This window comes from Nymphaea colorata, chromosome 11, assembly GCF_008831285.2.
Source record: "Nymphaea colorata isolate Beijing-Zhang1983 chromosome 11, ASM883128v2, whole genome shotgun sequence".
Lineage (NCBI taxonomy): Eukaryota > Viridiplantae > Streptophyta > Magnoliopsida > Nymphaeales > Nymphaeaceae > Nymphaea > Nymphaea colorata.
Window position 1 is genome coordinate 12,642,918 of NC_045148.1, and position 16,470 is coordinate 12,659,387.

At 37.8% G+C, this 16,470-nt stretch overlaps 2 protein-coding genes across 2 annotated transcripts; both read left to right on the forward strand.

Annotated features, from left to right (window-relative positions):
* Positions 1 to 3,156: 3,156 nt before the first annotated feature.
* Positions 3,157 to 4,997, forward strand: LOC116263560 (peptidyl-prolyl cis-trans isomerase FKBP53-like). Its single transcript, XM_031643297.1, is given in 7 exon segments — positions 3,157 to 3,518; positions 3,635 to 3,832; positions 3,961 to 4,249; positions 4,376 to 4,463; positions 4,570 to 4,611; positions 4,706 to 4,754; positions 4,829 to 4,997. Coding segments are annotated over 7 exon segments (1,107 nt in total). The 3' UTR covers positions 4,908 to 4,997.
* Positions 4,998 to 7,285: 2,288 nt separating this feature from the next.
* LOC116264007 (peptidyl-prolyl cis-trans isomerase FKBP53-like) lies at positions 7,286 to 13,083 on the forward strand. Its single transcript, XM_031643879.2, has 11 exons — positions 7,286 to 7,620; positions 7,745 to 7,818; positions 8,326 to 8,555; positions 8,645 to 8,790; positions 11,094 to 11,409; positions 11,521 to 11,721; positions 11,859 to 12,135; positions 12,274 to 12,361; positions 12,473 to 12,514; positions 12,603 to 12,651; positions 12,728 to 13,083. The coding sequence occupies exons 1-11, from the start codon at positions 7,608 to 7,610 to the stop codon at positions 12,804 to 12,806; spliced, it is 1,515 nt and encodes a 504-aa protein (XP_031499739.1). The 5' UTR covers positions 7,286 to 7,607; the 3' UTR covers positions 12,807 to 13,083.
* The last annotated feature ends 3,387 nt before the right edge of the window (positions 13,084 to 16,470 follow it).

Below are 16,470 nucleotides of genomic sequence, written 5' to 3' on the forward strand. Positions count from 1 at the left end.
TACAGATTACAAATCAGAAAAATAATACAGATCTGGATTGAAGTTATGGACTAGGTGTGTAGACACTCCAAGTTTATACAAGCAAAAATGATAATTTTACAACCCCCCCCCCCTACAAAGGAGATTTGAACTGTTTTTTTCAAGCAGATATCAAATGTAGGGCCATAAACCACCAAAGCAAATCAGACACCCTAGATATCTAACATTAGGACCCCAATCAGCCAAGTTGTTATCACATGGAAAATGATCATTTTCCCCTTATCACCACCACTTTGTCTCATTTTTCTCTAATTTTATAGAACAGTCATGGAAATCCCGAGAATTGTTCTAAGGCCAACTAGGGTTATTTTCATCTCTACAAGTTGACAGGAACCTCATAACATGTTTAGCAACTTACATTTGGTAAAAATTGGCCGAAAAACGAGTCATTAAAGCACATGTAGACATGATTAGGGCTACAATAATTTCTCTCTAGTGTCAAAGGGCTACAATAATTTCTCTCTAGTGTCAACAGAGTATGTCTAGTTCTAGTTCTCATTTCCGAGCTTGAATTCCAATGTCTGAACAACCATTTCTAAGAAGTGGTATCTGATTTCCCTCTTTTTTATATATATATAATGATAATTTCTACCTGATTAGAGTGAGTCAGCTTGTACTGAGCTGGAAACATATTTTCAATCTTGTTATCAATTTGAATAATTCTATATTAGATTGAGCACAACTACAGTTTTCTAGTCACTCTTAGAATGTCTATGTCAAACATTGTCACTAGTGACTTTTGAACCAATTTTTGGGAGGTCCAGAATGCCAATTTCTATTCTGACTGCACAATGCTACTTGAAGAGAGTATCAATGCCAATTTCTAATCTGATTGCACAATACTACTTGAAGAGAGTATCAGTGTGTTCACTTCTTGCTGATGATCCCAAATTCCCTGTTTTTCATTTTTCCCTTCATATTTCCATTTATATGTTTAATTACAATTTGGCAATATCGAAGTATGATTTTCTAAAGGCAAATTGAAGAATTTTTTTAGTCAAACTTGATCCACCCTTTAAACTAAACCCAGTCTATGCTAGGGGTTTATACATGCATGCATTATTTTTATACATTTTTGTATAAGCATAAGTTTGAAGTTACATGAACTAGCTTAGTGTATTCATTTGCCAGGCTAGTAAAACTCATCAAGTTCTGAATCTAGAATTGAGCTTAAATAGGTTTGAACCTATGTGAGCTTGAGTTGCAAGAACTAAACCAAGTTTGACTTGATCCGAGTTAGACCTGCATCCAGTTGAGTTCAAACCTAGATCAAACCCAAGTCCACCTCCTAAACACTGAGTCTGAGCCCACATGACCCACACTAAGCCTAGTTTGGGTGCTTAGTTCTCATATCCTTGATTCAATTCACAATACCATAAGGGGCCATTTGACGGCCTAGAAATCTGGAATTATAAATATACTTCTAGAAATATATTTCCTAGAAAAATAGAATGAGAAAAATCTTTTCGATTTCTATTTTGATGTGTGTGTGATGAATGAAAAATAAATTTTCAGAAATTTATTTCTTAATTTGATGAAAAAAGAAATATATTTTCAGGTTTAAGGGAAGAAGGGAGCGAGGGAGGAAGAGGGGAAGGAGGGAGGACTCCTGGGCTTGATCCACGGTCTGATCATCATTCCGGATATTGAATATCGAGGATCAACTAAGGAAGAGGCGGATCGAAGGAGGATTGATCGGGATTTCATGATAGTGCTCTGTTCTTCAATACCGATTTGGGGTATTGTCTGATCAGCGGCCAAATCAGGGAGATCTGTGGATAATTGGAATGATTGATCATTTGTAGAAGGATCGCCCAGAGCAGAGGAAGATTCTGATTTGAGAGCAATTTGACCTCTGACAGCATCGGAATCAGCTTCGAAAGAAATTCCGGCCAGCGCGGCAGTGCAGAAGTTGAACTCCGCCGTCTGTTTCAGGAACTACCCGCACACGACAGTGATTTTGTATCTCAACGTGATTTTCTTGTGTGGCTCAGTTGGACGTGAAATTTGGAGTGTCGTCTCCTCAGCTTGTTGTCGACCTACTGTCAAATTTTCAGGCAAATCGGAGTTGTCTGTGATTTTAAAAAAATCTGCGAGTGGAAAGACTCATGTCTGCGCCTGAACACATGCGACAAACATTTTTCACTGCGAGACAGCGTCTGGTTGAGCGCGATTCTTGTGTGAAGCTCATTTGAAGTTGATCTTCTGGGCATCCGATCCCCAACATCTTAGCAAGCTCCAAACCAAATTTCAGCTTAATCGGAGGACAGACGGATTTTGTAAAAATCTGCGAGTCATCCCTGCTCCTGAGCACCTCCCTTCTTCCTCCTCTCTCCTTCCCTTCTTCCTCCTCTTCCCTTCTTGCTTTTTCCCTCCTCTCCCTTCTTCCTCCTCCCTCCTTTCCTTTTTCCTTCGCCTCCCTTCTTCCTCTTCCCTCCTTCCCTTCTTCCTTTGTGTCTCCGAAAAAACTTTCTACCTTTTTGGTTGGAATGTATATTTTCGTTTCTAGCTTCAACGTTCCAAAAAAAATTTCTGTGAGGAAAATTTTTAAAAATTTGATGGATGTTTCTTGTGGTAGAGGAAATTTCCGGCCCATCAAACGAACCCTAAAATATACTTCGATTCATATCCAAACATCAATTTCAGATCTCTAGATCTAAATTTCTCAATCTAGATCTCGATCTAGACTTTTGGTCGGAGTCCTAGATACAAATTCTTCTTTAGTTCTTAATCTAGATCTCTCCTAAATCCATATTGTGATATGAATTTGTATATGAATCCAGAATTTTGATCCAAATAAATTGTGTTGACTCATGTTAGTTATCTGAGGTTGACCCTTTAGATGGATGACACATCGATTATCTAACTTTTTAGAGTGTTGACACTTTCCAAAATTCTGACTTTAGAATTTTGACACTTGTCAAAATCCTAGAGACTCAATCACATTTAGGACTCTCCTATTCTCTATAAATGGAGAGGCCCTAACGTACAACAAAGTGTACTTAAAGAACAGAAATTATGTAATATAAGTACATATAATATGAGTATATATGGTATAACAGTGTATAATATCATACACAGACAAACAGACTGAATTTGCATTTTGTACTTACGACAATGGTTGATGCTCATAACGTATATTTTCCTCTTTTACAATTTACAGTTAAAAGTGAAGATTCAATAGATGATGAACAACCTGGAAAGGTTAATGATGGATCCAAACTCACGAAGCGTCAACCTTGTCCAGCTGCAGAGAGAAAATTCTTAACTTTAGAAGACTTTAGTGAAGATGAAGATGGTTTGCCCATAAGTACTGGAAGGAGAAAAATACATTCCAAAGTTGTTGAAACTAATGAAAACCTAGATAGGCAGCTAAGAGAGGAAAATGTTAGAGAAAAACCAGCAGATGATGAAAAGTGCCATTCTGCAGGTTCAAAACGGAAGAGCGATGCTTTTGCGCTAGACAAAAATCAGAATAAGTGTGTATCTAATACACTGAATTTGTCTTCTTTCTTTTATATAACTTGTTATAAATGATCAATCATGTGTGTTCACTTATTTGGGTTTTGTCTCCGTGCTCTGTGAACCCAAGCAGGCAAAGAGATTCATCTGAAAAAGGTCTTGAAAATAGTAGGAAATCAAAGAAGAAAAAAGAGAAAGGGATGATAAAACAGGGTCCTAGATCTGGACCTGTCATGCCAATTGATAATGCATCTAACGATGCTTGTAATTCTCAAGATCAAAGTGGACTGGAGCATGGTGCTGAGGATGTTGAAAATGGTAACACTGCAGTGTAAGTGCTCAAATTGAAAAGTCAGATGATAATAGAGATGATTATTTGAGCTATTATTTTGTGACAGACAGGTTAGACACTGACCTGCTATGGGTTTAACTAACTGTTAGTCCTTTATTCTGGAGCAGTCCCAAGAGTGCAGCAAACCGCAGTGTTTTGGAAGTTGAAGAGGTTAAGAAACAGAAGAATAAAACGAAGAAAAAGAATACTGCTGAAACTGATCAAAACATAGATACCGACCAGTCCAAGGTGGCAAGCTCAGGTAATAAAAGAGAGTTGGAAGAGGTTGCATTCTTGGAAGATCATGCAGAGGGGCCACCTATGAAAGGAGCAAGAACCTTCCCAAATGGCATGATTATGGAAGCGATATCTATGGGTAAACCGAATGGAAAGCGAGCCTCCCCGGAATGAAGGTGAGTACTTATTAATAGTGGGCACTTGAATTCTTTTTTTTTTTCGGCATACTTTTCAGTAGTTAAGCAAATTGTTCTGGCACTCCACCTGTTGATTGGATATTAAGTATTGTAAGTAATTAAATGCCAGATTTCTGTACACTACATTGGCAAGCTGAAGAAAAATGGGTCAATTTTTTATTCCAGTGTGGGCCGGAAACCTTTTAAGTTCTGTCTAGGTATATAGTTGCTAGTTCTTTATTCTTTGGAACAACAGCTGTGTCCAACTTAATTTTCCTTTTATGCTTGAAATTTAGCTGTTTGGTTTTTTTTTTTGGTTTACAGGTATAGGTGAAGTTATCAAAGGATGGGATGTCGGAATAAATGGTATCAAGTTGCACCTCCCAGTAAATGAAGTCTACGTATGATGTACCTGCTTTCTTTCTTCTTTTTCTATTCTGATTTGTGGTTGTCTGGTTAGGAACGCGAGTTGGAGATAAGAGGAGGCTAACCATCCCTCCATCTATGGGGTATGTGCATTCCTGCTAAAAATCTCTGTGGTCTTGATTTGCTTTGGCGCGATGCATATGATCTGTGTATGCAGGTATGGAAGCACTGGAATTGGAAAAATACCAGGGAATGCTTGGCTGGTATTTGATGTTGAGTTGGTGAATGTTCAATGAAGCGACTCTTCTTGCATTAACCTTGCATTTATCAATGTTTGACAGAGTCATTGTTGAAACCTGATTAGTGAAATGAGGTTTCTTTTTTGGTAATGTTCTGTGGAGCCAAAGGCTTATGCATATTTGTCATCTGCAAAATGGAACTCTGGTTTTGAGACATGGATATGGTTATGGTGAAGCCTGGTTGGAGGAAAATTTTTGCCTGTATTCTTTTGTAGCATCTGAACCTGCTACTTCCTAATCTTATGGTTCAACGGCGTTTATTCGTTTCTTCTCCGTTGGCAGTTCACATCCTTTCATATAAGAACGTTGACTACAATTAGTTTATGGATTTTGGATGAATTTAAGGGTGGTCGTTGTGCCTTCATTTTCTCTTGATTTTTGGCGATGTCTTTGATTGGAAATAAAAAAAAAATCCTACAAAACCACGTGGGACCTTCCCCCTCACATCCTTTTTTTCTCTGTTTTCAGGAATTGTACTCTCTTTGCCCTTGAGGTTCCTTTGGAATCTGATTAAGATTTTTGGTCTTGTCTGCCTATTGCAGTGCTTATCCTACGATCTTTTGTTTTTACCCGTTCCTCGCCCGTCCTTGCTTTACAAATGCTTATTGCGAACGAGTCATATTGCCCTCCTGAGTTTCGTTGAGCATTCCCTGTCTGCTCATTGCTTACTTAATTTTTGTAGTTGCTGCCTTTATCTCCGTTTTTCATGGCTTTTCCTTATCAGTCTTGTATTTGGAGACTTTACGGGACTCCACTTTGCTTGACGTCGTGTTATAATTCAAGCCTATCCGCCTTCCCATTGAGGGTGTTTGGCTACAATAATACTATGTTATCATCTCATTAAAACTTTGTCGGGTAAATTTATGCGATAGTAATAATATGGGACATTACCAAACGGATCCATTATTGAGATCCATATTCTTATGGCCTGTCTTTTCTTTTCGTAACCTGTAGCGGTTGAAGATAAGTGGAAAACTGCGCGCTTTGTGATGTGTATAATTGTGGTGAAAGTACGAGGCAAAGGATCTAGGCAGTAGATATTTGAAAAGGACAATGGGTTCTGTATGGTGCCAATTTGGCGCTTGAAGTCGAAGCTCCTTAGGCTAGTTTGGAACATACACCGATGGGTTGCGCGTGGTAGAATCATAAGCTGCAACCACATCTTCTCATGGTGGCCCAAGGATTCTTTTCCCTTAAAACGTTCCATGGGAAAGTCTTCCCCCTAATTCACTTGGATGGTTGCATGGACGTTTAGATGCATTATGACTGGGGGGCGAACATGAGCCGAGTTGAATCCAAGTTCAGTCGGCTCGACTAATGAAACATCGAGTTGTGTTCAGCTCAAGCTTGATAATATTTTGACAAAAGCAGATCGAGTTCGATTGGGCAGTTACATGTTCGAGCTCGACTCAATCAAGGCTTGACAAACTTGTTTGAATTGCCATAAATTGAGCTCGACTCGAATAAGTCTTCACAAATTTAAAGGAACTTTTGTAAAAACTTACATAATTGATTAACGTCAATATACTGATTTTTTAATTAAAAAACGACTTGGATATTTAAAAAATCGCTACACATCATTTTTCAAGTCAAGTTGAGCTTTAACAGTTCAGTGAATTCGAACTCGACTCGATTATTTAAACGAGTCAATTCGTGAACTCGAGGTCAACGCGTTAAGCAAATGACTCAGCTCGAATCCGTTCAAGAGTCGAGCTTTAACGAGTCTTGAGTAGCTCGACTCGTTGTTCACCCCTAATTATGACAGACTTCTGTATTCATCTACGATTGAGGGACTAATAGATCCGAATGATTGTGAACCGAATATGTGTGGCATACTTCTCTCATTATATAATGAGAGAAGCCAAGCTGTGAGGGCTTGGTACGGCAGACGACGCTGCATGGGTTGAAAAATAAGCCCTTGTCAATGGAAAGTCAAGCTTTTCCCAAAATTTGGTTCTTCTTTCTTCTTCTTCTTTTGTATTTTGAGGTTGTTTTTATTTGCTGCTTTCCTCGCTTGAGCCCCCAGTATTTTTTGAAATCAATTTTTTTGTGAGATGAAGAAGGACTTCGTTTATCCCTTGGTGGGGATGATGAGATGATATTTAAATATCATATGCAACAAACATGTTAGTTTAATACCTACAACAATTATACCAACAATGCAAACAAGCCACGTTTATTGAAGATGGAACTTTGGTACCACCTTTCTGATCCCTCGTAGGTACTTTAAATGCAGGCTTTTAAATACCATGCATTCAAACGACTCTTATCGAAAAGTGGAGGGTTTTCCATTCTCGACAAAGGAGCTTTTTCGGTAAATAGTTCGCCGCCCTAGCAATGGCCAATGGTCACATGCTCGCGCCCCATCGCGTCTTTAATTAACTAACCATCCGGAAGAAGGCGGCAACAAGCCCAACACCCTCGTTGCAGGCAGGCCCAGGGCAGACGAAGCGATTTATGGGTTCGTTCGTATTGGTTCTCGGATCCACACTCAGCGGCCTCTCTTCCTAGGTTTTAAGGCGGGCACAGGGTAGGGAACGCCCAAGGTCCCAGGCTCCCAGCTTTCCTACCCTGTCAACCTTCACGGCCTCTCCCTCGCTTCTGCGGCCACCAAGTTGAGGGGGACGGTTAGTCGACTGCACACCCCTACTGCTTTTTGGGGTAACGAAGGACGGTGTTTTCTTCGTGAACAAGAGAATGGCTTTCTGGGGTACGATACAAGGACTCTGCGTTCTATTATCGGATTCAGCTTTTTGGTTCTTCTTTCTGAATTCTATTGATTCATGAACGTGATCAAATGGGTTTTTGACTTTTGTTGGTCTCCATGTCCAAAGGGGTGCAGATAAGATCCGGCCAGCCCTTCACCCTTCAATCTGCAAACCAGAACGGCAGGCTCCATATATCTCAGGTCAGCAAAGTCCATCTTCTCAGGTTGATCATCAAATATCAAAGGGTTCCTTTCGCCTTATTCATTTACCAAGATCCTTCTCTGCGATTTTGCTTCTGAGCAGTCTTCCTTATTTTGCTCGCGGGACTCCCCCTTTTTTCATTGGCTTCATTGTTTGTTCTTTATGTGGTTATCAATCTATGATTCTATAGACAACATAAAAATAGTAGTGCTACACAACTAAAAGCCATTTTGCTTGTAACTGTTGGACCTTTTCATTTGTTTTGTTATTTTTGCTTTTTTTGGGTGCATCTTATCTTACGAGAGGAAACTTTGTATCCAGAGAACTCTGTCGTAGTTCATAAGAGAAGTTTCCTTTACTGCAAGTGATTTCTCCTATTAACATGTTTTCCAGTTTTCCATTGCTTTCTTCTTGGCATGCTAGTTCGCGATGGATGCTTTTATGCTCACGTTCAGTTGCTTCTTCTTTGACTGCTTATAGATTTTTCTTGTTTTGTTTTTTTGCAGGCTACTTTGGGTGACGGTTCATCGCCAAAGAAAAGTATCCTCCAATGCAACGTTGGCAAGAACGCCCCCGTTCTTTTGTGCTCCTTGCTTCCGGATAGGTTGGAGTCATGCTCCTTGAATCTTGAGTTCGAAGAGGAGGAGGTTGTTGTGTTTTCTGTATTGGGTCCAAGGAGCATACACCTTTCCGGTTATCACATTGTTTCCAGCCATACTCGTGACGAGAACGATTCGTATCCACATTATATGCTTCAAACAGCAATTTTCTCATTACCTTTTTTATGTTTGAGTTCTATATTTTTTGTCTTTAACCCTCTGATAGCGATTCTTATGGGGAAAACATTGACATTGAGAGTGAAACAGATGAAGAATCAAGCTATTATGACTCAGAAGATGAATGCGATGATTTTATTGTTGATGATGATGAGTCTTTAGAATTTGACACATCACCTAAACATGTTAGTGGAGGTATTTTCATCTGTCTTCAAGCTGGAGAATTATTCTTGTTGCCTATCCCTGTTCCATAATGACATTTTCACATGAAATTTTTGGATTTACTTTTTGCTTGGTGAAACAATTTTCATTTTTCTTCCCAGTTGCAATGTTAGACGATGGACCAAATGAACTGTGGATGGCACTTTTTCTTCTTTTGTCCTTTCTGGGTGCAAATGTAACATAACTTCGTACCTTCTGTGTAACATAATCACCCGTTTGTTTTAAGTTTTTATGCTACAGACCTGAATAAATCTTTCACACATTCAGGTAAAACTTGTTAATAATTTGTCGATTAATAATCACATGATCTACAATATGTAAGTTATCATATCTTGAGGCTATTTTTGATAACGACCTTAATTTATGTCCAGATTGTATGTTCAAAGTTCAAAACTGGTCTGCTTTGAACTATCTGGTTTGTCTATTTACTGGTTGAGTTACCTGTGCTGGAGAAATTTTCAGTTGCCTTTGTAGAGGAGACTGTTGACTCTTATGGAAGCATTTGTTTTCTTTCTTTCTTCCTTCTGTTGTTGTCAGTCCATATTTTAGGGCTTCACCAATATTGGCTTTTATGAAACTTTGATTCTCACTCTTGGCAGATGTTACTATAGTCACAAATAACGTTTTGGAGTTTTAAACAATGGGGTTTTCTTGGGTATAATATGGCGGACTTTAAAAAAATGAAAAATAGCAGAAATATGGTAAATTTTAAAAATGTTTTATTTTTTTAAAAAATCCTAAAATTAGAAAGAGATAAAATAAATGTGAAACTAATAAAGAGAACATATTCACCCGTTTTGCAGGAACCAGAGGTGCACTTAAAACTGAGGATTCCAGAAAATAAAAAAATAATCAGAAATAAACTGAATCTTATCAACAAACTGTTTGGCATTAAAAAAAACTGAAAAAAGTGAAAACAAAGTGAAAAATAACACGTTAAAAATGGCCATTTAATTTATTGTGTTTTTTATGCGTTTTTTTTTTTCGAAAAATGCGTTTTTTGTGACTATTTAATAAACTGAACATATTATTAACTAAAAATCAGAAACAATGAGAACAGATTAACCCCTTATGCAGAAATCATAATCATTCTAAAAAATGAGGTGCCACAGAAATAAAAAAATCAGTAATAAACAAAATGTATTAATTCAGTATACTGACTCTACTTGAATATGTGAAGTTTGAGTCTAAGTTTCTTATGCACAAAAAAAAATCGGAGGTATAGAAGATTAGGCGTACAAAGTTTCTAATGCACATATGCAAACCGATTAAAATATCCACACATGCAAATCGACTGAAAACAAAATTTTTTTTATATAAACTAGAAAACTACATGTTTTGTTATTCACATCAAAAAGTCCAACGTGCATATGCAAATGGACTGAAAAATCTAATGGAAATCTTACATGAGCGAGCGTGGTAGGATGTGGATGTCGGAGGTCTGCACGGAAGTTTGACGTGGCTGCCCCTTGCCATTCGACGGAAGCCGCCCAACAAAGAGATGCTGGTTTGCTCTGTTGGTGAGTTTCAGGTGGGAAACCTCGCCGGAAATTGGAAATCGCTTGGGTTTAACGTTCCCCCAAATCTGAAAATCCTAAACCCTAAAAATGTTTTCTCATTTTCCCACTTTGTTGACAAAATGGTTTTAAGTTCTCAAATTTTATGTTTTATTCGTTTTTTCCTAAGCGACCACTTAGAATTTTTAAAAATTACATTTGATGCCATGCTAAAAAAATTCTTGTTTTTTCCCTTTTTTTTGGCATTTCATTTTCACACTTTTTTTTTTGAAAATAATGCGATTTCTGTGACTATTGGATATTACTGTATGAGGTTATCAATGGATGAATGTTGGTAGATGGAAATTATCTCGGAGGGCCTACTACAGTGTGATATCCACACCTTGCACAATGTTGCTGGTGTACACAAAGCCACAAAAACTATTGAGGTTAGATTTACACAAAGGTACTCTATGATTATAGATGCATATAAAATTGGCATACATATACATCACCTGACTACTGCGTCATACATCCCTTGATCATCAGATAGCTGGGGTACTGAAGTAAAATATTCAGTTTGTTTGATAAGGATTGCAGTTCTGACAAAGTATAGTGTTTTTTACTCAAGATTCGGCGATCATTTTTTTTACTTTGGAGAGATTAATTTTGAAGCAATGGGTTAGTTTCACAATATCATACACAGACAGATAGACTGAATTTGCATTTTGTACTTACGACAATAGTTGATCTCATAACTTGTGTTTTCTTATTTTACAGTTAAAATTGAAGAGATAATAGATGATGAAGAACCCGAAAAGGTTAATGATGGATCCAAACTCCAGCACCGTCGACCTTCTCCAACTGCAGAGAGAAAATTCTTAACTGTAGAAGACTCTAGTGAAGATGAAGATGGTTTGTTCATAAGTACCGGAAGGAGAAAAAATCTTTCCAAAGTTGTTGAAGCTAATGAAAATCTAGATAGGCAGCTACGGGAGGAAAATGTTGGAGAAAGACCAGCAAATGATGAAAAGTGCCATTCTACTGGTTCAAAACGGAAGAGTGATTCTCTTGCTCTAGATAAAAATCAGAATAAGTGTGCATCTATATACTGAAATTGTTTTCTTTCTTTAATATATTTATTATAAATTATTAATCATGTGTTTTCACTTATTTGGGTTTTGTCTCCATGCTTTGTGAACACAAGCAGGAAAAGAGATTCATCTGAAAAAGGTCTTGAAAATAGTAGGAAATCAAAGAAGAAAAAAGAGAAAGGGATGATGAAGGAGGATCCTGGATCTGCACCTGACATGCCAGTTGATAATGCATCTAACAATGCTTCTAATTCTCAAGATCAAAGTGGACTAGAGCATGGTGCTGGGGATGGTGAACATGGTAACATTGCCGTGTAAGTATCAAATTGAGAGGTCAGATGATAATAGTGATGATTGTTTGAGCTTCTATTTTGTGATAGACAGCCTGACAGGTTAGGCACTGACCTGGCATGGGTTTATAACTAACCGTTAGTCCTTTATTCTGGTGCAGTTCCAAGAGTGCAGTGGACTGCAGTATTTTGGAAGTTGAAGAGCCCAAGAAAAAAAAGAAGAAAAAGAATAGTGCTGAAACTGGTCAAAACATAGATACTGACCAGTCCAAGGTGGCAAGCTCAGGTAAGAAAGGAGAGTTGGAAGAGGTTCCGTTGTTGGAAGACCATGCAGATGGGCGACTTAGAAATGAAGCGAGAACCTTCCCAAATGGCTTGATTATTGAAGAGATATCTATGGGTAAACCCGATGGAAAGCGAGCCTCCCCCGGAATGAAGGTTAGTACTTATTAGTAGTGGGCACTTGAATTCCTTTTTTTTTGTGGGGGGGGGGCATACTTTTCAGTAGTTAAGCAAATTTTTTTGGCTGCCATCTGTTGATTGGATATTAAAGTATTGTAAGTAATTAAATGCTAGGTTTCTGTACACTTCATTGGCAAGCTGAAGAAGAATGGGTCAATCTTTGATTCCAGTGTGGGCCGGAAACCTTTTAAGTTCTGTCTAGGTATATAGTTGCTAATTCTTTATTCTTTGGAACAACAGCTGTGTCCAAGTTAATTTTCCTTTTATGCTTGAAATTTAGCTGTTTTTATCTTTCTTTTTTTTTTGTTTACAGGTATAGGTGAAGTTATCAAAGGATGGGATGTCGGAATAAATGGTATCAAGTTGCACCTCCCAGTAAATGAAGTCTACGTATCTGCTTTCTTTCTTCTTTTTCTATTCTGATTTGTGGTTTGTCTGGTTAGGAATGCGAGTTGGAGATAAGAGGAGGCTAACCATCCCTCCATCCATGGGGTATGTGCATTCCTGTTAAAAATCTCTTTGGTTTTGATTTGCTTTGTCGAGATGCATATGATGTCTGTGTATGCAGGTATGGAAGCACTGGAATTGGAAAAATACCAGGGAATGCTTGGCTGGTATTTGATGTTGAGTTGGTGAATGTTCGATGAGGCGATTCTTCTTGCATTAACCTTGCATTTATCATGTTTTACAGAGTCATTTTTGAAACCTGACTAGTGAAATGAGGTTTCTTTTTTGTTAATGTTCTGCGGAGCCGAAGGCTTATGCATATTTGTCATCTGCAAAATGGAACTCTGGTTTTGAGACATGGATATGATTATGGTGAAGCCTGGTTGGAGGAAAATTTTTGCCTGTATTCTTTTGTAGCATCTGAACCTGCTACTCCCTAATCTTATGGTTCAACGGCTTTTATTCGTTTTCTCTGCATCCTTTCATATGAGAATGGTGACTTCATTTAATTTATGGATCTTGTATGAATTTAAGGGTGGTCGGTTGTGCCATCATTTTCTCTTGTTTTTTCCCTTTGTCTTTTGATTGGAAATAAGAATTCCTAGAAAACACCGAGGGACCTTCCCCTCCCCATCCCTTTTTGTTTTCAGGTATTGTATTCTCTTTGTCCTTGATTCCTTTGGAACCTGATTAAGATTTTTCGTCTCGTCTGCTTATTGTTGTGCTTATCCTATGTTGTTTTTTTTTTACCCGTTCCTCGTCCGTTCTTGCTTAAGAAATGCTTCGTGGGAACGAGTCGTATTGCCCTCCTGAGTTTGGCTGAGCATGCCCCGTCTGCTCGTGTAATTATTTTCACACTTTCTGCTTTTAGTTACGTTTTCCTTTGCTTTTCCTATTAGTCTTAGTTTTGATGGAGACTTCACGGGACTACAGGGTGCCTCACGTTGTGTTATAATTCAGTTTATCCTGTCGTCATTGGGGCTGTTTGGCAACAGCAACAGTAATATATTGTTACTGTCTCTTGAACCTGCTCCTGTTCAAAAAGTGGGTCAGATTCGTAAAATATCTGATAAGTGTTTCTTGATTCTGCTCTATTTTTTTCTTTTTGAGGTTGGTTCATGGGACGGAAACACTATTGACAGTAACAATGTGTTATCTGTTTCAACGGCTCTTTTATTGGAATCAATAATTTTAACTTGTGCCCATCTTTTCTTTTGGTAACTTGTAGCCGTTGAAGATAAGTTTTTACACTTTGTGTTGTATAATTTTGGTGAATGTACGAGTCCAAGCAGCAGAGGCAGTAAATCATTGAAAAGGACCGCGGGTTCCTGTCTGGTGCCAATTTGGCACTTGAAGCCGAAGACCAGGCTAGGTTAGCCCCTAATTCACTTGGATGGTTGCATGGGCGGTTAGACGAATGACGTGTTTTGACGGGCTTCTATATTCAGCTACGGTTTGAGGGGCTAATAGATCTGAGTGGTGCTGAACAGAGTGTATGTGGCATACTTGTCTAATTCGAGAATTGAAGCTTTGGGGGCTTTGTGTGACCAAGCTTTCGAGACGTGTTCTCTACTATGTGCATTTTTATGTCAAACTGAGCTGATTGATTACAGGCTGGGTTTGTGGTGTGTGTAGGCTTTACGTGATCCATAACGGGCTCAGTTCTGGTTAGGTTTATGCCGTTCATAACTTAAGAAAACGTTAAAATAATGCATGTTTGGCCAAATAATGGTTTTGCCCCTGGTGCAACAATCATGTTGTGTGAGTCAAGTTAGAGGTTAAACTATGTTGGATCATGAACAATGCTAAAATATGTGTTCATGTAAAATTTTATGAAAAAATGACTTGATTTACTTTTGGAAGGTTGAATTTTTTAAAATTGATGAAACTGTAAATTGAAAATATGGAGGGCAAAGTGAAAAAAAAAAAAGATTTTAGCCTTGTCCTTGAGAAATGGATGCGTTGATACTCTATTCAAGTGATGATGAATCCACAGGTGTGCTCGGGGTGAAAACCAAAATCTGTGATTGATAAAAAATTTGCTCTGAAGCAATGTTGTAAAAGGCGATAAGGCAAGGCAAGACATTAATTGGAGCATACAAATTTGTGAATTATATAATATTTATAAAAATAATAATAAAAAAAATGACTATAATACTATTGACTACAATACTTAGCTTAGCATATCAATAAAGAACAATCCACAACATATCCTATATACAAAGTACTTGCGTAATTGGTGCATAGCACAACTTGTCCTAAACAGCTAGAACTATCATTGACTAAAAAATAACTAAAAACTAGGAAAACAGTTCAATAAACATTGAGTTCAATTACACTGTATGCATGCAAAAACTCAAATGACTAAACATACCCAAATATTAACATGTAATGTAACAAATATTAACACCATATGACAAATTTGAATTATTAACAACAAGATATTACAAACTTAATGTAACATCATATTACAAACTTAATGCAAAACAATTATTGAAAAATACATAAAAATATGGACTGATTGCCTACCATAATGCATCAATTACCGATGTCATATTCTTTAACATGATAACCATACTAAACAGAAGAGAAGAAGATGGATAACTCTTCCAAAACGAGAACATGTTTAATCTAAAAATAAAGAAAAAGAAAGCAAATAATATAACCCAAACAAAAAAAGTTAAAAACATTGACAGAAAAAAGTATATAACAAAAAAGTTAAGTGTAGTACTGTAAAATTTTCTTGTTTCTTCATTTTTTTATATAAGACGAGAAAACTTAATAAATACTCTCGTAAATGGATGAACATGGTAGAACCAAAGACACGCAAAAAAATTGAGAGAAAATATAATAAAGTATATAATGCATTAAACACCAAGTCATAAATTAAGAACAAAAGTGTCAAGACATATAATAAATTAAGACACCACTTGGCAACATAGGAGGACCACCAGCCATGGAGTACACTTACAAACTCCAAATGACGACAATTGTAAAACAAGAATAATTAAAGCGTCTCAGAATGAACACGTAATATGAGTGCAAACATGACACGCATGAAAAAAAGGGCGGTTTTAAGTTTTGAGTCCTAATTTTTTAAGCCGCATTGCTACAACACCAGAAGCCACAACATCGGCAAAAATCACAATACTGTAAGCCACAGGACCGGCCACGGCGACACACACCGTAAGCCGCTGGATCGGCCATGGCAACACACAAAGAGCAAGAAAAAGGGTGGTCAGTCATGGCCAAAGAGTTGAGAGAATAAGAGGGTGGCCATGGCCGTGGAGAGAGGGAGAGAGAGAGAGAGAGGGAGAGGAAAAGGTGGCCACCTATGTCCGGTGCCAGCCATGGGGAGAGAGAAAGACCGACTTTAGAAATGGAAATTCCAACATTGGGTGATACAATTTTACAGATGGTTGAATTCTTCAATTTCACAGGTGATTTGGGATAAAGAAAAAGGGACTAGGGATACAAAGGGGGTTTAGTTAGGGCTACATGTAAATCCCGCTTGACCAGTCTTATATTATTTTTATTTTTTTAGTTAAAAAATTAAATAGCAAATGAGGTGCATGCTTCAGGGACGTGAGGCACCTCATAGCCTTGCCTCTGTACATTTTTTCTAAAAAACACATCACGTTTTTTTGGTGTGAGGCGTAGGCCTCTTACAACATTGTTATGAACTCATAGGTGATGATGTCCAGATTCATACAACTTTGACTGGCTCAAGGCAGTGTTGAATTGCATGATTTGGGATTGCTCCATCCAGACTAAAGCTGAAACTCTATTGGGATGTTTCTGATCACATTCATGTGAATAATTCACAAATTTAAATTATGGATTTTGAGAATTTCAGTTCAAAAG